The 19,584-nt window shown below is 37.4% G+C and overlaps 3 protein-coding genes across 8 annotated transcripts in view; 1 reads left to right on the top strand and 2 right to left on the bottom strand.

Moving 5' to 3' along the window:
* Pygo (pygopus family PHD finger) overlaps window positions 1-9,012 on the top strand; it is an 86,904-nt gene extending 77,892 nt beyond the window's left edge. Inside the window, exons 4-8 of one of the 2 annotated variants that reach the window (XM_071787073.1) lie at window positions 38-755; window positions 2,603-2,889; window positions 2,982-4,004; window positions 4,138-4,283; window positions 4,363-9,012. In XM_071787073.1, the coding sequence (XP_071643174.1) occupies window positions 2,674-2,889; window positions 2,982-4,004; window positions 4,138-4,283; window positions 4,363-4,483 (1,506 nt within the window). In that variant the 5' untranslated portion in view covers window positions 38-755; window positions 2,603-2,673 and the 3' untranslated portion in view covers window positions 4,484-9,012. Of the gene's footprint in view, window positions 1-37; window positions 756-1,042; window positions 1,332-2,602; window positions 2,890-2,981; window positions 4,005-4,137; window positions 4,284-4,362 lie in introns of those variants that run through there. The other variant, XM_071787074.1, reaches the window with a different exon arrangement.
* Window positions 8,938-15,096, bottom strand: LOC139818398 (tubulin polyglutamylase TTLL13-like). 4 transcript variants are annotated; one of them, XM_071787071.1, is made up of 14 exons: window positions 14,434-15,096; window positions 14,064-14,148; window positions 13,705-13,995; window positions 12,964-13,120; window positions 12,648-12,748; window positions 12,356-12,484; window positions 12,061-12,286; window positions 11,808-11,989; window positions 11,271-11,544; window positions 10,895-11,026; window positions 10,314-10,667; window positions 10,052-10,097; window positions 9,766-9,958; window positions 8,938-9,635 (listed from the first exon to the last, which is right to left on the bottom strand). In XM_071787071.1, exons 1-14 carry the CDS (start codon window positions 14,702-14,704, stop codon window positions 9,611-9,613), a joined length of 2,466 nt encoding a protein of 821 aa, XP_071643172.1. In that variant the 5' UTR covers window positions 14,705-15,096; the 3' UTR covers window positions 8,938-9,610. The 4 variants fall into 4 exon arrangements, with proteins under 4 accessions (XP_071643172.1, XP_071643173.1, XP_071643170.1 ...); XM_071787072.1 differs by having other exon boundaries at window positions 11,271-11,505; XM_071787069.1 differs by having other exon boundaries at window positions 9,766-10,097.
* Window positions 15,097-16,016: 920 nt separating this feature from the next.
* Window positions 16,017-19,112, bottom strand: LOC139818403 (D-aspartate oxidase-like). Of its 2 annotated transcripts, none has more exons than XM_071787080.1 (8): window positions 18,937-19,112; window positions 18,205-18,539; window positions 17,427-17,639; window positions 17,028-17,253; window positions 16,666-16,733; window positions 16,481-16,598; window positions 16,287-16,388; window positions 16,017-16,139 (listed from the first exon to the last, which is right to left on the bottom strand). In XM_071787080.1, the coding sequence occupies exons 2-8, from the start codon at window positions 18,387-18,389 to the stop codon at window positions 16,023-16,025; spliced, it is 1,029 nt and encodes a 342-aa protein (XP_071643181.1). In that variant the 5' UTR covers window positions 18,390-18,539; window positions 18,937-19,112; the 3' UTR covers window positions 16,017-16,022. The 2 variants fall into 2 exon arrangements, with proteins under 2 accessions (XP_071643181.1, XP_071643179.1); XM_071787078.1 differs by having other exon boundaries at window positions 18,205-18,457.
* Between the last annotated feature and the right edge of the window lie 472 nt (window positions 19,113-19,584).

Raw genomic sequence — 19,584 nt, 5'->3', positions numbered from 1 at the left:
GAGTCAGCCGGACTAATTTTTTTTTTAACCTTTACAGGACCAGCCCCTTTCTTGGACGACCTTTTTAGTTTTAGTGCTAGAACATTTTTGTTCTTGTCAGTGGGTTGAAAAAGACGGCGCCGCTCCAGGGCTTAATATTAGGCTTCCGATATCCCGGAGAGGAGCTGGGCCTTGGCAGTGGCACGAGTCCGTCGGAGCAATATTTTGGACCAGTGTCGACATCTAACGGACGAACGCGACGGCTCACGTCACGTTCGTGCACAGGCGACAACACGGTGCGCGGAGGGGGGACACGCGTAACGCGACAATGGCGACCTGAAAGGATTTGTGTAGCGAATGTGTGGCGATACCTCGCTCCGTTATCCGAGCACCGCGACACCGAGAGTGCGAGATTGTGTTCACCGCGGTCGTGTACGTGCGCCCGTGAATGCGCAGCCTGTTTCGCGTCACCGAGAGATGCGTTGTGCGCGAGACGCAAGTCGAAATCGCGTACAGACAGATCGCTCGTCCCGCGGGCGCCAGCAGCAGCAGCAGCAGCAGCAGCACCAGTAGCAGTAGTAGCAGCGCAGCAGCAACAGCAACAGTAGTAGCAGCGGAGGCGGCGGCAGTAGCAGAAGCAGCAACATCAGCAATAACAACGACAGTATCGGCGGCGGCAGCGATTCGACGCAGCGTGGATTTATAGCGCCGGTGTTGCTCCGGCGAGAAAACGGCCATGCACACGATTGCGTCGTCGCGTCCGCTATAATGCGTTGGTGAGTACGGCGATCTCGCGCGAGCGATGCGGCGCGACCTCCCCTCTCCCCCCTCGCAAAACCCGGCCGGCTTTTTAAATCGCCTGGCGCGTCGCGCGTCGCCCGCGATTCTACCTGCCTTGCCCGCCTGAGCGCCAGGTAAATTGTTATTATACGCGCTCAGGCGGGCGCATCGCGGCACTCGCAGCCGTGTGTGTAGTCGACTTGCGGAGGCGCCTTGCTAAGCTCGACGGTGGTGAGCCCCGCTGTGTGGGTTAGGTTAGGTTAGTCTCTCTGCTAGAGATCGCGAGGCGGAGTTTGTTTTGTTCCATTTTACGTTCGCCGCCGCGCGCGACGGGGGTCTCCGCTATTTTGTTGTACCGCGGGTTTCTTATCGAAGATACGGTTGGTGTCGTGAAGCCGCTTCTCGCACTTTCTCTCTTTCTCGCGCGCGCACAAGACACGCTCTCTCTGTGTGTGTGTGCGTGCGTGCATGTGTGTATGCGTGTCTCTCTTTCTCTCGCCTCCTCGATTTTCCGTCCCGTTCGTGACGGACGAACGGTCGGACCGCTGGCTGGCGCGCCACCCGAGCTAACGGTAGTAATTTCGTTATTTATATCGGCATATGTAAATATAGGCGGTATGTTCCCGCGATGTAAAGATATGCGTACGCGAGCCCCGAGGTTTTTTGTGCACGCGAGTGTACGTGTTGCCTGCGTGTGTGTAGGTGCGCGCTCTCGCGTGCACCAGTGTGTTTATAAATGATAAGTCTCATGCCGCGAGGATAATTTTAATGGAGCAACGATGCGATAAGGATATTTCGCTATCGCGCTCCGCGACTGTATCCCCGTACCCGCCGCCAGTCCGATCGGTGACTCGTTAAAGAAATTTCTCAATTGGTATAATATTACAAATAACTGATTAGAGTCTTTAATTGTGCTTTCCATCTCACCGCGATGTAATTGTTAATGAGTTTGTTGCGAGAGATGTTTACGTGATGCTATTCAGATGGAAGATAAAGATATTTGTTCTCTGTGAGCAGCCATAACGGAGAAGATAGCTATAGTGAAGAAAATATGAATATTTTAATAATTTTTAAATCAATATGTAAATGCTTTATTAATACATATGATCTTTAAACTATAATTTTTGTACATGAATGCATAAAGAGATCTTTATATACAGACCCAGAACATATATGTTCATATATGTTCATGTATGAAGAAAGAGTTAGTATTTTTATCTGTAACAATCATAAGTAATAAATATGATTACATTACGTTATATTAAACATGAAATATTTTTCGCAATAAATTCTTTATAGTTTTTTAAAATAATTAAATCGCGTCGATTTAATTCCGGGGAGGAAAGGGTATTAATGTTCCAACGATAGCTGTGTTTCAAGTCCGACAAATAATCGGCGCGCAGTTTATCAAGTTGGAATATATGTATATGTATATAATATACATTGTAATTCGTTACTTGTGTAATTATTAATTTCTTTACTTGCGCACCACGTACCGCGCCTGACTCGTATCGCCGTTTAATAATTTGTTGACATTTTCACGAGTCTAATGACATATTTGTAAGCGTTACATAAATTTGGTTTATTTAGTTAAGCTTTGACTTCATTTAACCTTTTAATGATGTAAAACATAACATATTTACATTACGACAAATATTTGCCCGCTCACGGAATGTACTACAAATATCGATTAGCCAAATATTTATAATATGCATATTTATATATGCATATCATAATACGGATACTTATAGAATTAATTACTGAATTATATATATCAAATAATATATATATATATATAATTTAAGTTATATTACAAGGTTTCTATTTGCTTATTTGTTAACAGTGGATCAAAAATAGTTACTTGCCACGAAAATCCAGTGGTGCTGGCATGATAAAATAAGGGAAGCGAAGGAAATGAGCCACAATATTGCGGGCATGCCACCCTTCACGAGGATGCCATTGGGGGGTATGGGAATGGGTGTGAATATGGGCCCCAACGCCCCACATCCTGACTCTTCGCCTCACCCCCATCCACCACCGCCACCACCAGCTGGTGCTAATCCTAAAAAGAAAAGGCGTACAAATGCAAGTGTTGCCCAACCACCTCCGCAACAACCTCCATCTGTACAGGTAGCTTAACTTGACTTTGTTATCTATGTATTACAGTATATCAGCGCAATATAAATTATTGTTTTAATATTAATTTAAAATTTATTCAACAGGACCTACTACCCCCGCCCTTAACTGGTTACGGTGACACAATAGTAGCAAGTAACCCTTTCGACGACACGCCGCCACAAACAACGCAAAGCCCAATGATGCATGGTGCGCCTTCACATATGCATCCTCATCATCCACATCATATGGGTGGCCCTCCCATGCGAGGTATGAGCCCTTTAACTACGATAGGTGGCATGAGTCCTATGATGCCGCATAACATGGGAAATATGAGCCCTATGGGTAATTCGCCCATGACAAATCACATGAATCACATGGGGGCTATGTCTCCTATGAATCACGCTCCTATTGGAGGCATGAGCCCCATGAATAACATGGGCCCGAACATGCCTCCTGGTCCAATGAACACCATGAACAATCACATGAATATGAGTCATATGGGAAATTCGCAACTAAGTGGTCCACCCATGGGTAGCCCGATGAATAATATGAATAGTGGGCCTATGGGTAGCCCAATGAATAACATGGGCCACAATATGGGTAGCCCTATGGGTGGACCTTTAGGTTCTCCAATGAATATAGGAGGATCTAATCATATGCCTAATGGACCAATGAACATGAACAACATAAATAGCCATATACCGCCCAACAGTCCATTAAATGGACCGTCATTAAACAATGTAAACAGTCCACTAGGGCATAATGGATCTCAACCTCATCCGAATCATATGGGAAATAATCTTAACAACTTAGGAAGACCTATGAATGGACCTATGACTACTATGAGTTCGATGGTATCGAACAACATGAACATGACTGGGCCAAATCAGATAAACAACATGAATATGGGTGGCCCGGGAATGAGCAGTATGTCCAATATGAACATTAGTCATCACAATCAAATGGGAAGTCATATGGCAGGTCCAATGGGCACAATGTCCAATAATATGGGTGGTGGACCACCCATGGGACATCCTATCAATTCTATGGGAGGATCTATGCCACCACACGGGTTTCAAGGTCCGCCGGGAATGGGTCCAAAGCCAATGCCAATTTCTGCGGGCAAAGTAAGCTATCCTTTTATTAAGTATATTATGTTACTTGCAATCAATATAATTCATTAATAATGATTGTTTAGCAGCGTTGTGAATTGTATAAATTTATTAGTGATTAATCGGTGTTTATGTTTTCTTTTTGCAGATATATCCTCCAGATCAGTCAATGGTATTCAATCCACAAAACCCTAATGCGCCACCGATTTATCCCTGTGGAATTTGTCATAAAGAAGTACACGACAATGATCAGGCAATTCTGTGCGAATCAGGTTGTAATTTTTGGTTTCATAGGTGAGTGAGTGAGTCATTAAAATGACGATGTAGAAAGATAATGTAAAACGCGTGCGTTTTGACAACGCGATTATTTCAGGAGCTGCACAGGATTGTCGGAATACGCTTATCAATTATTAACGGCAGAAGTCTACGCGGAATGGGTGTGTGATAAGTGTTTGCAATCGAAGAACATACCCCTGGTTAAGTTTAAACCATAACACTTCGTGTCCCGTCGTTCATGCGACGCTCCAGTGACTATTTGTTAGCCTTTATATGTGGTACACGCATATATGCGCGTGCAATTGTGCACACACAACACAGACACACTTTAGCACATGATATATATTAATGCACGTGCGAAGTCGTGCATTTAATATAAAAATATGCTGTTTGTTAATAACTTAGCTTTAACTTGTTGAAATATTAGGGTATCATTGTAAGTTGTACTGATGAATATGAAACCAGAGAGGTAATTCAGATGTCACTTTAATTTCAAGTCTGATCATGACAAATGGATTCATACACAAAATTATTAAATTAATATAATTTAATACTGAATTTTGTCAGATAATGAAACAGATTTTACTTGAAAAATTAACATATAAAATATTTTAAGAGAATTTATGGTCCAAGATGTTAAAAGAAGATAGAAAAGAAAATTATTAAATTTATAAATGACAAAATATTTAACATTCTCGAAGGACTTAATATTTTTACGACTAATTGCATTTAATTCAAAATTAATTGTACGTACATATGTTCGGTATTATTAGCAAAGCAAACGTAAGATGTATATTAGAGACGAGCCGCGAACAATTTTGCATCGTCTTTGTTTTATCCTACATAAACGTTCCTGAGATAAACATCATAATAAATGTTATCATCTACACAATTGATATTTAAACGTGGTTTATAGTGTTAATTTAACCAATTGATTTGTACGAGTACCATTTGTCATCAGAGTCATCGAGCATCAATTGTGATTTTTTTCAATATTTTCGGGAAGATATGAGCATTAATATTAAAATCATATTGAGATCATATGTACAAAACAGGTCATATATTACTTAAATTATTTTTGGTTTATTGCAAGTAACGAATATATCGCCTTTATCATGCAGATGATATATTTATTGTGATACAAATTATACTGATTGATTGAAGATTGACATAAGAGCTTGTCGTAAGTCCTATTTTTATTGTTAAAGCTACATGTTTTATTAAATTTAAGTATATGACTTAATACAATCAGCATGAATGGAATTAGCTAATTCCATTCAAGAAACGGAATTATGCAAACTCAAATGCAGTATTGGTACTCCCAGGCGATATACCTAAAAGTGCTGCAATTCTTATATTTTTATATGTCATATATATATATATATATATTTTTTTTTTAGTCTAAAGAAAAGACCATGGTAAATTTTACTTTAATATCTTTAGTTTATTTTATTACTTTGACTTTTCTCTAAATCGAGCCGAAAGCAAAGAAACTTTTTTTTAATTAAATATTTCTTGTTTTTAAATAAAATAGAAGATAAAAGTAGAATAGCAAGTAATGTGGCTGAAATTTTTTCGTAAGTAACGAGAAAAGTAAATTGGCTTTTTATTTTTTGAAAAAATCGAGTAGCAAATTTGGTTGAATGTGCGTAATAACACATATTTAAAGGCTGTTGTACATAAATGACGTAAAAACATGTATATGAATTATGTTTGATAAAATATGTTGGATATTTTATGAATCCAAGATAATTTTATCAAAAATTTATGTTTTTACATTTAGGTGAATTAATGTACAACAGGCTTTTGTAATCTGCGCCACTATAATCGAATTTGCAATAAGCAAACTGAATGTTAAGTTCAGTCTTTAAAATAATTGTTTTTTTTTATGTTAATCATAATTTGATTGATTATACAATATTGTTGCCATGGTTTTAAACTCTTAATTTAACTGCGCGGTTAAATTGGGATATAAGAAATATATCTCTAAAGTTGTGTAAAAAAGTTTTTATGGAAATGTTTTATTTATGAAGTAATCTTTAATGAGATTGCTTGCGCACACAGCAGGAATTTATTTGACTGATATTAACATGCAGGTTTTTCTACTATAAAGGTCGTCGCACACAAAATTGCATAGGCTGCATAAGCATAGCATAAGACCGCTGGACCAATGAGCATCTTATGTAAATTAATATGGTGACATTATGCTGGATGTACATTGGTTTAGCGGTCTTATACTACGCTTATGCTAAGCTATGCATTTTGTGTGCGATGGCCTTAACAGAAGGTTTTATAACCCAATAGAAATTCGATAGAAAGTAGAATCGGCATAAGCCTCTAACATTTAGGGAGAGCTGAAGTGCAAAATAAAACTGTTAATTAAAAACTGATTAAAATCGTAACATTTTCGGAATTGTACCGCAAATTAGTCTTTTGCTAGTATTTGCCTTTTTAATTTGCCGTTTATCTACAAAAGATAATAATATGTAGCGAATTTGAGCAGTACACATAAAGGCTGTTGTACACAAAGTGACATAAAGGCATAACGTAGTGTATACGTTGTTGGATTAATGAGATGCTCCGCACAGTTATTTCATTGTTTGGTAGATACATTGGGTGTTTCAAAGCGCCTATATTATATCTATTTACTTAGATAAATTAATGTACAACAGATCTAAAATTTCGAGATAGAACAAGTAATGTCTCTCAACTTCATGATAAAGGAATCTGTGCACACTTAACAATTTTAACTAGCTAGCATAATCTTCGCATCTGCCAGGTTTACAGTATCGACGATATGAATATTAAAAAAGAAGAATTGTGCGTCGGGAATATTGTCAGGAGATTAACTGTTAAAGCAAGAAAACTAAATTCCGTCGGCAGCTAATACAAAATTATCGTCTACGGATTGTATAGTTTTTTATATGTATATGAAATATTAGCCAGATATATATATACATATATATATATCATTTAATGCCTGTATTAAACGGAGATCTGATTTGACGAACAACGGAAATCTTTATTCAAAATAATTAGCGTCTATTGTACCTCGACTAGATAAACTCGCTAATTTAACTCTGAATATAAAATTGACGAATTTAATTTTGGATCAAGAAATGATTTTTGTATGCCAATTTCTTAATCTAAAATTAAATAACTTTTTACTCAAAGTCTCCGTATAATTCATGCGTTAAGCTTTGTTTTACTATAATCGTTTTAAACACATATTACATGTGAGTAACATACACAGGATCCTACATAATGCTCATATTTTAGTATTACAACGAATAGGATTACCATTTTCACATATCTTCTTTCTATGTTTTCTCATGCGAATAGGAAGGTGACGCTAAAACCTGTTAAAATTGCTTTTATTGCGAAAGTTAAAAAAAATACAGGGGATTAAGCGATTTACAAAGACTCTCACACGGATAACATTATCAATGGCCGATGCAGCGGATGTAATCATTTTCTAGTACAAAAAAATGAGCCGTAATTTAAGTGACTAAAGATAAATGTTTATCTTTCACAGAATTAAGCCATAAGTGATTTTGTTATTTTAAAGACGATTGCTACACGTTAATTCGTGACACGAAGTATCCATCTCGACTACCTACGTCGCGTAATAATTCCTTTCTTCGTTTGCCAGTAATGATTTGAATATGTGTTTTACGACGGTAGCTTAACCCCCTATTGTAAAAAATTTGTTCGAAACAAATGCATTTTATATGTGTCCAACTGTTTGTTTCATTGTACTCTCTTCAAATGCAGTTACCTTTATTTTCAGGAAGTATGTATATATGCCGAAACATATGACGATTTCTTTTTAACGGAGATGGAAATATTTCGCATGCGAATATACACACATTTACGGTCTTTTCTTTTTATAAGCGGTATAATATAGGCTATCGTATAAATATCTATTGACTTTATGTACATAAGCCTTTCTATATCTAAGATTTAATATGGTGGGAATCAAGTGAGAGAGAGAAATGCGCAAATATTCGCCGCAGTCGTACAGTGGTTTTATGTAAATAATATATATCACGTTAAAAAAAAACAGATTCATCGATCGTAATGTGTTGGATGTATTTCGCACTAATTCTTGTTCTTACAATGACGTAACATAGCGCAGTTTACAGTCGAGGGGGCTGAGACGTTACATCGCCTACGTGCGTGGATTTCTGCGAAGTGTCGCTATTATTTGATGCAGTTACGTTTTTATAGTCGAGGGCAGGCACGTTTTATGGAAAAAGGAAAATTGTAACCTTAGAAAGTTCGACCGCGATTTAGAAATTTAAGAGAGCAACGCACACACTCTTGTCGTTGTCAATTCGGCGCACCGCTTTACACACAATATCACAAACACATGAACACACACATGGCACATGGTATTATTTTGTATAAAATTGCGGATTATTGTTATCCCGACTTCGAAACTTTGAAAGAACTTGGAATTTTCGATTATGTCGTAATACTCTCGAAACACGCGTCCACCACAAGCTCGGTTTGCCGATAGCGACACGAAAAACGCGATAAGAGTAATGGACGAGAAAGAAAGGAAAACAGGCGGACAAGAGCTGAAGAGAGCGACGGTGAGACGCTGCGACAGAACGACGTGGACGCGATATCACGAACGGGGCAAAAAAAAAGAAACCAGCACGCGACAAATTGTTCATAGATTATTTTTTATCATGTGAATACAGAATATATATCAGCAATAAAAATTGTTATACATATTATAGACTGGCGTCTACGTATGTGTGTATGACCATTTTACATACGCATCAGCGCGTACCTAATTCCCACTCTTATGCGACGTGTACATGTTCACTTATATATCTATTGTACATATTTATATGGCACTTTAAATAACAAGTCGATACATTGTTGATTTTTATATTACTGTTCTCTACCTTGAAACAGCATCCGCTCACCGAGACGCGTCCCGAGGTTTATTGGATTCCCAGATATTGAATGACATTTTATTTTGTTTCTTCTCGTTTAGAATTCTCATCGGAATTTACTTAATGAAGTATCTCTAACGCGACTGAGGAGAATTATTTTATAGGAATATATGTAATATATATTTAATGTGAAATTGTATTTCCCAATATTATGAATCTTATTGTTACTAATCTTCATTTGTGTTCGCTATCAGCAGTGTTATTAGCACGGTATTGCATTGTCTTTATAATAGTCGTCTAAATTTTTTGGTCAATTTTATATTTTTTATATCCTGCTTTTATATCTTTCGAAAAAATAATTCTTTTATCATATTATATATAGTATATGTTTCTTTGCTTTTTCTTATCGCAAACAGATATGGGCCCATTTCGTCTTTAGTGCTGAGTGGTAACGTCAACTCTAAAAGAATTTTGCCGTAATAAATAATATATCCTAATACATAATTTATATTTTATTAATTTATTATTAATATTTAATTTGTATAATCATAAAATAGATCATAAGAGATAAAAATGAAAAAGCAACTTACTTGGATTTTGCCGAATGGAAGGATTCTCTTCTCTCGAGCGTGTGCAGCCGCACGGTATTCGACAGTGTTCTAGCAACGTGTGTTTTTGTTACCCGTCCCATGTGATTATTAGAGCTCATTTCCTCCGTCCACAGTTTTTGCGGTATTTTCGGACGAACGTAGACCATCGCCTCATTGCACGTTATCCACAAGCCTGAATTAAGGGATAACGACTTTAAACGCGTACAGAACTGGGCGACGATTTCCAGAATATTGCTCATAATTATGAAATTACGTCGACGCTTACTTTTGTTCGAATTCTCGAACTCACGCTGATGCTTCGTCAATTTGTGCTAAAAAAGAAAGTCGCACAGCTTTCTTATACATTTATCGAGTATTTAAAATTAATTGCAATTTCTTCTTTGTTTTAAATGTAAAAAGTGAAAAAAGAGAGCATGCTTCCATCGTTTTAAATGTAAAAAGCATAAAAACTCGTCAAGTAAAATTTAATTTGTATCTGGATTTGATTTTCTGATTTAGAGCAACCGTCTCGATGAAAATACAGTTACTTCATTCTTTCTGAGGGAACATTGCAGGCATTGGTCTACGGCTGGTTGCGTGGCGTTTAGATGACCGTTTTGACGATTATCAGGCTTGTGCGAAGAGGAGCATGTGCTGTGACTCGTGTTCGCCTGTAATCCCAGCCTGCCATACAATCCATACTTTCTCTCGTCGGCGGGTCGTAACATGCCGTTTCTCTTCATCGCCACGTATATCTGCTCGAGCATGCCGTAGCTCTTGATGAGAAAATCCCTCTGCGCCAGGGCCGTTATTCGTTCCCTCTCCTCGGACTCCGATATGATTTCAGGCTCGAAGGAGTACAGGGCGTTGGTAGGAGATCCCTGTGCGTCCTGTTTATTGATCTGCGAAAAAGCGACGATAATAATATGTGCTTGCTTTTTCTTCCGAGATGGAGGAAAGGTCCCATCTCATTTAATATTCTCAATTTAACTTTTTCTGCCGAGTCGTCGTACTTTCCAATCATATAATTATTTTCTTCTAATTTTCACTAATAGTTTCTTTCAGAGAGATAATAAGGCATTTCTTTATAGTGACTAAATAAAATAGTCCAACTATTTTGTGTACTAACGATTTTCCTCATTACGCCTGCGGATTTGCTCTTTTCCTGCAATTTCTTCGGTGCGTTTGAACTTTCGGGGCCTAATTTTTGTTCGTTCCATTTCCCGACTATTCGTTTGCGTTCTTCCTCTCGAGCTTTTAGCTGAAATGAAGCAAAATGGAAATGGACAGACCGAAAAGTAACAATGAGCAATTACATTACTAGAAAATTGATATTACTCTAGCTTTATGATATTATATATTTTATATTCATAAAAAATATCGCATTTCGTTTGATATGAGAATTATATTGGCAATAATTTTAATGTAACATTAATATGAAAAATTGTTCCAAGAATCATCTGTCAATTTCAGGACGTTAAATCATGAATTGAAGAAAAATTTACCTCATTCTCTTCTCTCTCTATTCTTGACGCTTCTTCTCGCGCTCTCGATGCCACTGTATCTTGAAAAACGGAAAGGGCATTCTGCGTGAAGAAAGGCTGGTATTTATCCTTGTCGAAGCACGGATAAATTCTTCGGAAATTGCCCATGTGGTCGTCCTCCCACTGAAATTGCCTCTGCATGTAATCGTTCTCGTTCCTCTCCGATTTCATTAAAGCTGCCGTGTCGTTAATTTGACTGCGTATTGGAACATTTTGATTTATTATCAGATCTTTGCTATAACAAATTATCAAAATTCTATGTTAATAAATTATTTAGTTATAGAATAAGACACCCTCGACAGATATTTCAGCATACTAATTAAATCTGGATTTAATTTTAGCATCACATATTTTAATAACTGTAAAAAGTATCTGTAATTGTTTTTTACCAATGAGTTTTGCAGGGTATTGATCGAAATTAGTTACCGTAAGACTAATGCAGTGAAGATCAATTATCTGTATATAAATTATCATGTTCTCTGATATACTCTCACTTGCCTAAGATCCTTCCCGTTTAAGCCTTGCAGAAGTCGCTCTCTTATTCGCTTCCTGTCCTCTTCTATTATTTTCTTCTTATCATATCGTTGTAGATTTAATATATCAAAGGTGTCCATCAGCAATCCTTCTTTCACGTCTTTATCTATTTGTGCATCTGTATGAAAGCTTGGCGAGTGATTTACCTGATAGATTTACTAAATGTAGAGGATATTTAATAACGTTCCTTTTACACGTCATTCTCCCGTGGGCTTACCTCGAGTAGGTAAGGCTTGAGCTTCCAATCGAGCAAAATGTCGAATCCCAACAGCTCGAAACACGCGCAAGTCTTATTGTGCATCGAGAAACACGCGTGATAACTGTGTTTCAACACGGGATACGCGGCGATCACGGTTTTAATTATAATCTCGTCGATCTTGCTCCACAATTCGTCCACATCGACATCTCTCACTTTTAACCATTTGTTCAACGTTGATATTTTTCTGTAAAGAATAATTTGCTATCGACTTGGTTTTATTGTTAATTCTGTTCGATCCGATATATATACGAACCTCTTGCTACCAATCTCGTCGTCGATAATGTACATTCGGCTGTACTTGTTAACGGAGTAATTCGTCAAGTGCATGAACATGTTTGAAATATTGTAACCGGTCGGTTCCTTGTACTTGCTCGTAGCAAACCTGAAAACGCAACGTTTCACATATTGTACGTCGAAACATATAAAATTTCGAAAAATAAATATATTCATGTTTTTTAATAATTTAAAAAATATTTAATGGAATATGTATCTTATAATATTTATTTCTCGAAATTTATTTTTTAATCTAATGATGCATGTCTTACCTCGCGAGCCCTTCATTGTACACATAGATCCTGAGAGGATCGCATGACGTAATTAGTGCGTAAATACGTAGATCAAATTTGTATCCGTCTATTAAGAAGGGCTATAGGGACGTAGTAAGAAAAAGGACTGTATGCATTATACTTGCTTTGCACCGCAATTGTGAAGTTTATTTTGATTGCGAATTTCGAAAGAACCTTTATGTAAAGGAAAGAGAAACATGCAAAGGAAAATTTTTCTCATTTAGAAAAAGAACTGGTCGGTTTCTGCATGCAAACTTCCATTTCTTTTTTGCAGGAAAACATTGATATTTTGTACCCTTGCGATGTACACTTGGCAGATCAAACGCTCGCTCGGTTTGATGTCCTTTAAATGTTTCGTTAGATAAATACCGCGTCCTTGGCAGCCCGTATCCGGTTTGAGGATGAAGGTTCTCGACCTCCGCGTCTTGGCGTAAACCGTCGCGTCGCCGTGACTGGAAATCGAAATCCAATAGGTTTGCTTACACGCTCATCGACTTCGGGAAATATTGATTATTCTTTATCGCCGTAATGGCGAACCTTTGGAATTTACGATCGGGAACCCGAGAGCGGTCGTTCGGAGAAGCAAAAATGAATAACTCTCACGCGTACAAGAGCCGCGGCGCGCTTGTAAAATAGATAAGAGAGCTTTCGATCGATAGATTGCATTCGTTATTTTGACACGTGAAACCGATTCGTAGAATTACCATATATTTTATCTCGTTACCTATAATTATTGTTATTAAAAATATATATAATTGTATCACGATATCAAGTTTCAATTAGATTCAAAGCGGAAGATATTATTATATATGTAAAACGGACTGTACAATTATTAACATTTTAAACAATATTTTATTTAACATTTTAACAATATTTCATTTGCGAGAGAAGAGTGGAAAATAATGTTTTATTTGTTTAATATGACGGACAACACTGCGACAAAATTGTCCAGTTTATTTAATCTCGCGATGCACTTCTAATATAAAACAGGAAATTAATTTTTATCAATTGCGACGAGCAAATATTGTTATCTTACTCCGCGGGAAAACACCAAGTTTTCGGGAAAAAGTTGTAGTCCTTCGGGAACAGCTTCTGCATGCGATTGAGATTACGAGCGAGTAGATCCTTCCTACATATCTCCGTCATCCCGGGGAAATGATTGACCCTTTGAAATCTCCTCATATCCTTGGCACGTTCGACGCTGACGTTTAAATCGGTCCAATAGATATCCCAGCTGCTGTCCTCCGTAACTTCCCTCATCCCGAATCGCGCGGCCACGCGCCTAACCACGTCGTACTTGCAGTTCGCCGTGCAGATTGTTAAAAATCTGTTTTGTTAAACCGAAAAGTCAATTTTATTACACTCCCAAACGGGACATGTAATTTTTCGCAATACCTCCGCTTTCTCTTCTTCCTGGTCTTCGACATTTCTTCCACATCCTCTTTGCGCCGCTCTGAATCACTTTCCTCGCATAACGCGTCTATTCGGGGAAGTTTTATTAACGGATCGTAAAATAATACTTGGACATGAAAAACTTGGAAGATTTTAAAGCGTATGGAGAGAATGGCATTTTTTTATAGAGCCAATATTAAAAGATAAATTTCGCAGCAATCAGATCGCTGAAGCAACAAAAGTTTTTATGAATTTTTTGTTACATTTATAAATCCCCCCCTGTTTTATATTTTTATCGCGCGTGGATTTTTTACCAAGACGTAATTTCGAATTTGCCATCTCAATTTTGTTGGATTTACGATTGAATGAATACCTGTGTTGCTGCCTTTGTTCGTGGTAATCTTCCAATGATACCGTTCGAAATCATGCTTGGCAACACCTATTCTGTCGTTTGCAAGCGATAAGACGCCCGAGGAATCGTCGGGACCGATGTATTTCCGATTTTGAGATGCGGTCTTGCAGGGTCGCTCCTCGAAGCTGGTGTCGGATTCTCCGTCTGTCACGTCCTCGTTTCTGGAATTACCGTTTTTGGAATCGCGTAATATCACCAGCGGACGCTTATCGCCGTACTCAACGACGATCATGACCGCTGCTGCTTTCCATTATTCGATTATTGACCTGTCAGTCAATTTCGCGTCCAATTTCAAATCCGATCCGAACTTGATCCCTCTCGCATCTATACATTTGTGCCGCGTAGACACGATAAATCGATACGTTGTTGATCTTTCGTCGATTGACACTCAAACCATATTGACAAATTGATTTTGACAACAGTTTTTACAATCTGTCGTTTGTAACCTTCAAGATTTCTACTTTTAGTTTTTTTGCAGATAAAAGTCTCGGCAGTGCTTGAGTTTGTACTTAAGTATTCAAATGTAAGTAGATATCAAACCTTTTCGGATTTATAATAAAATAATTTGAATTTTATTACAATGTTTCTTATTTGTTATAGATTATTATTATAATGTATAATTATTACTAAATTAAAATAAATAGCATATTTCTGTGTATAAAAAACATAAAGAATTTCTTAAGGGAGGTATTCTGGTTTGAGAGGTAAAGAAAGTTGCGAAAAAAGGTATTTTTCAGGAACTTTTTACAGGGAAATGAAAAAAGTGAGTAATGTTAAACCTTGCATGTTCTTTTAGCTTTATTTTAATATATTTTAATTTTTCAAATTTATCAAATGTATCAAATGTAAATGCAGAAGCTATTTTACTATATTGACGAGCGTACCTGTCGATCTTCCTGTTAAATTTTGGCAGTGATAAAACGTAAAACGCTGTCGCGAATAGAAACCCGTGCGGCCGATATAGATCGTACTGCGACTAGAGGGACACGCGTCACCAACGTCTAGCTTTACGCGACTACTGCGGCATGGTCGACATGTAAAGGTATCTCGGTAAGTTAGTTTGGTGCTTTAATTACAGCCCGACGACCATATTTAGAAATTGTACAGTTACGGAAGTGATCACGACACGAAAACTTTAAATAGGTTGGTGCGCTCCGCGAAACCGAAGATCGAACCCTCGCGCGCGTTTACGTTCGCTTTCTTGACGTTTAATTATGTTTCTCGACTTTTTGCCGTTGTTATGCGAAACAGGCTGGTCTAAAGTAAGAATTACGAAGGTATCGATCAACTGCCATGTCAAATAGATACAAGCGATGCAGATCGAGAGAAGTAAGAAGTTCTTGACGGTAACACTCAATGCCTCGCGATGGAGAAAATAATTTAGATTTAATTTAAATCTAAAATCTCACCTAAAAGAATTAAATAAGAAGAAGCTAATGAAAATAATATTTTTAACGACACAATTCTCGTCGGGTGATATAAAAGGAAAAGAGTCGAGCAAGGTTAAACGCCCCGCAACGATGCGGGTAAAAATGTACGAAGGATAAAAGTTAGAGTTTGGAGTTTAATTCAGATACTTTCAAGTTTCTTATCATCTCCACGACGTCCATGGCGCACCCCCAGCTCAGCGTCACGCCACTTCCGCCGTGGCCGTAATTGTGTATCACCTGAAATATATAAAGCACGAAACAAGCGTTATATATATATACAGGAAGGCGACCGTAAAGTTTAGCGGCGCTCGAATAATGGTGCGTTAAAGTTCAGCTCGGTATTGCTCTCGCCGTATTAACGTACAATATCTTACGGCAATTTACCTTGAACTCTTTTCCCATGGGCGAGCTGAGATTCTCGCACTCGAGACGAACTCGCGGTCGTCCTGGTCGAAAGCCCACCCACGCGCCCGTTATTTCACTTCCCTTGCAACAGAAATTACAAGCGCGAGTTATTTTGGGAAGTTATTAGTCTTTTTTTTTTTAATTTAAATTTACGCTAAGTATATCTTAGGGACCTTTAGAGACGGCATTATGCGGCAACATCCATCATAAATGTGTTTCGAGTCTTCCTCTCGTACGGAGCGATCGAAGTCGCCTTCTTGATGCGTGCCGCCTATTACAACGTTGTGGACACTATGGACAGATATTACGAAGTAATGAACGTCACTGCTAATAAATATGCGTTATTAATGCTGTATACTTAGGGATGATGTAATTGCAGGCGTCATCGTCCACCATAAAGCAGTGCTTCGCCCAAGGTGCTTTTACCTTAAATACAACACTCTTTAAGTTAATTCTCTTTATTTCTCGGCAAGGAAATATTTTAAGAGAGATATATATCAGACGGGCATTGACAAAAGAAGAAGAGACAGATTTTGCGTGCGATTTTCAATCTATTTTTAATGGGAAAGATTAACGTTTTTAAACGACAACTTTAAAATAATGTTCGCGCACGTTGAATAAACGTATCGTTACTACTAACTTACGTAACTTTAGTAAATGATAACTTGAATCTGTTTGAAAGAGAGAGATATATAGAATGTAAATTGAAAAGTCAATTACCCTGTACACCTGACCTCTGATAGGCGTCATCGTTTTATCCGCGACGAGTTCTCGCGCACCGAGCCCGCTGCAGTTTATTATTAGATCATACCCTTCTTCGGCTAATTGGTGCAACATTTTAATATGTCTTCTTTCCACTTTTCCGCCCACGGCAACGAACTTTTCCATGAGCCATGGCAGTAACATAACCGGTTCGGCGGTGTAAGTTATAAAATGCCAACCTTGCCTGAAATCAATTAATTTTAAATCTCGGTAAACGATCAAATAAAAGAAATAACAATAACAGTAAGCGGTAATTAAAACAAGGTGATTTCTCCATATTTTTGTGTCAATAATAATTACTATTTAATTTTTAATTATATGGTGATTGAATTTTAAGATATAATGCTGAAAACATACTTATAATTAGACTTGTGTTCTTCGTTCAAGCGCTGTAATTTTTGGTTACTTATTTTTTGGAAGCCATAGACGAGTTTCGCCCATCCTGGCTCAGTGCTATCCTCGTAATCGCTAATAACGCGAGTTACAGGCAGCAGGGAAACACCCGTTTCCGACGATAATCCTGTTTTCCACAATTGCTCGAACCACCGATGTGTGCTGCCAGCCCATCGACTAATATAATATCATGCAATTAATTATTATTTATTAACTATATACGCACAGAAAATATTTTCTCTTAGAATTCACTCTGAAAATCATGGTAGTCGTGGGACAACACGTATTGCGAGAAATTTTATGCGAGCTATTCTGATTAATATCTACCATAATAAAAAATATCAATATTTATTACAATAAAATATAAATATGTTTAATTGATTTTACTAAAATATATAGTAAAATTTTAATAATTTTTCAAAAATTACCAATCTGCTTGATAATTTTTATTACGTTGTTTGTAAAATGTTTTTTATATATTTCGAAAAATTCCTATTGTTACCGATAATATTTGATTCTCAAGTTGTTCCAAGTTTGTGGTGAATAGTGAATTTAACAGTAAAAAATATAACGAAAAATTATCTCCGTGCTAAATACTGAACGGTTTAAAGCTATCTGTCTGTATTTACAATACATGAAAGCGATATCAAGAACAATCAATATGTGTATTTTTCTCCGGAAGATCTTTGAACGTCATGACGTGCGATCTCATTCTTATTCTCTGCAGATATAATCGGCTTACTTTATGTCCTCGGCAGGTGTGTCGCTGAGAAGAAAAGGACTCCATAAACCGGCACTTCCGTCGCCAGTGGTATCAGGTGAGAATGCGTCGGCGAAGATCTTTACGTCGTAGCTCGGAAACGAGCTTTTCACTGCAAACGCACTCGTTACTCCTATTATACCGGCGCCCACGACGGCCACACGCATTTTCTTTGATTTCAACTGATCGATGTCGTCCTGACGTTTATGACACCAATTTCGATGATATTGCTTCTCTGAGATTAATACAGTAAGTTTGATAACATAGATTGTAATCTATATTATCTATATACGTCGTTGCGTAATATCTATATTTATCTGTGATAACGAAGATTATAATTACTTACGCACAAGTCAAGACTGTATTTACGTGTTGTTGGTATTATACTAAAGCTTGTTACTAGTTAGCTTAAGTTTCATAAATTCAAGGATTCCCAATAAACAGGGGTAAATTCTGTAGTTTTATCAATTTAAACAACGTTAAACTAAAGATACATCAGTATAAAAGAAAAAAATTTTATTCTTTAAAATATGCATAGTAATTTTTGTAAGATATTGATATTTTTTGGATAATTAGCTGCTCGTTATATATAATTTATTACATTATTATTTACTCAATATTTTCTGTCATGCGATTATTAAATACGTTCGGTTTTTCTTGTATTTATTCAGATTTATATGTCATGTCTGAAAAGAAACAAAAAATGGAACTTACCAAAAACTTAAAGCGATTTCAACTCTTGCCTTCCTATCGCGTGATCACACGAGAAACGCGATTTGTTCTTAACATGAGAGAAAACGTCACCCGAAATTAATTGCGGATTCGCTCTCCGTGAGTTCCTCGCGCAAATTGCCGTCGCGTTGCTATCGATTGCACATTAACAGTACGTGAAAATAAATGTAATAAGGTCGCGAAGATAGATAACCTCGGTGAATCGGGAAAAGATTTCTTCGACGTCACAAATGCATTGATGATTCTTTGGCGCGAGCGGATGTATCTCCGTTTATTGAATGGCATTTGACGAACAATGAGACGACGAACGAGATGCTCTTCGCAATCATGGCGATTACAGATCGTCGCTATATCGTTCGTCACAAGTTTGCAAATAAAATATATACAATTCCCGAGTGTTTTCCTTGCCTCGCAAATGCGGATGGATGGGACACGACAATGTAATCCGCAACGCTCGCTTCGATATATATATATCCGTGTTACTTAATATTTAATATCTTAATTAATATATTTAAATATTTCATGATTTTTCCATTTTCGCCGTGGTCACTGCCGTGTCTCTTGATTTTCGCCGTGGTGCAACTTGTAAAAGTGAAACTCCGAAATTTTCGTGACGTAGATTGGCATGCA

This window comes from Temnothorax longispinosus, chromosome 8, assembly GCF_030848805.1.
Source record: "Temnothorax longispinosus isolate EJ_2023e chromosome 8, Tlon_JGU_v1, whole genome shotgun sequence".
NCBI classification, from domain to species: domain Eukaryota; kingdom Metazoa; phylum Arthropoda; class Insecta; order Hymenoptera; family Formicidae; genus Temnothorax; species Temnothorax longispinosus.
This window is presented reverse-complemented; position numbering and strand designations above follow the sequence as displayed.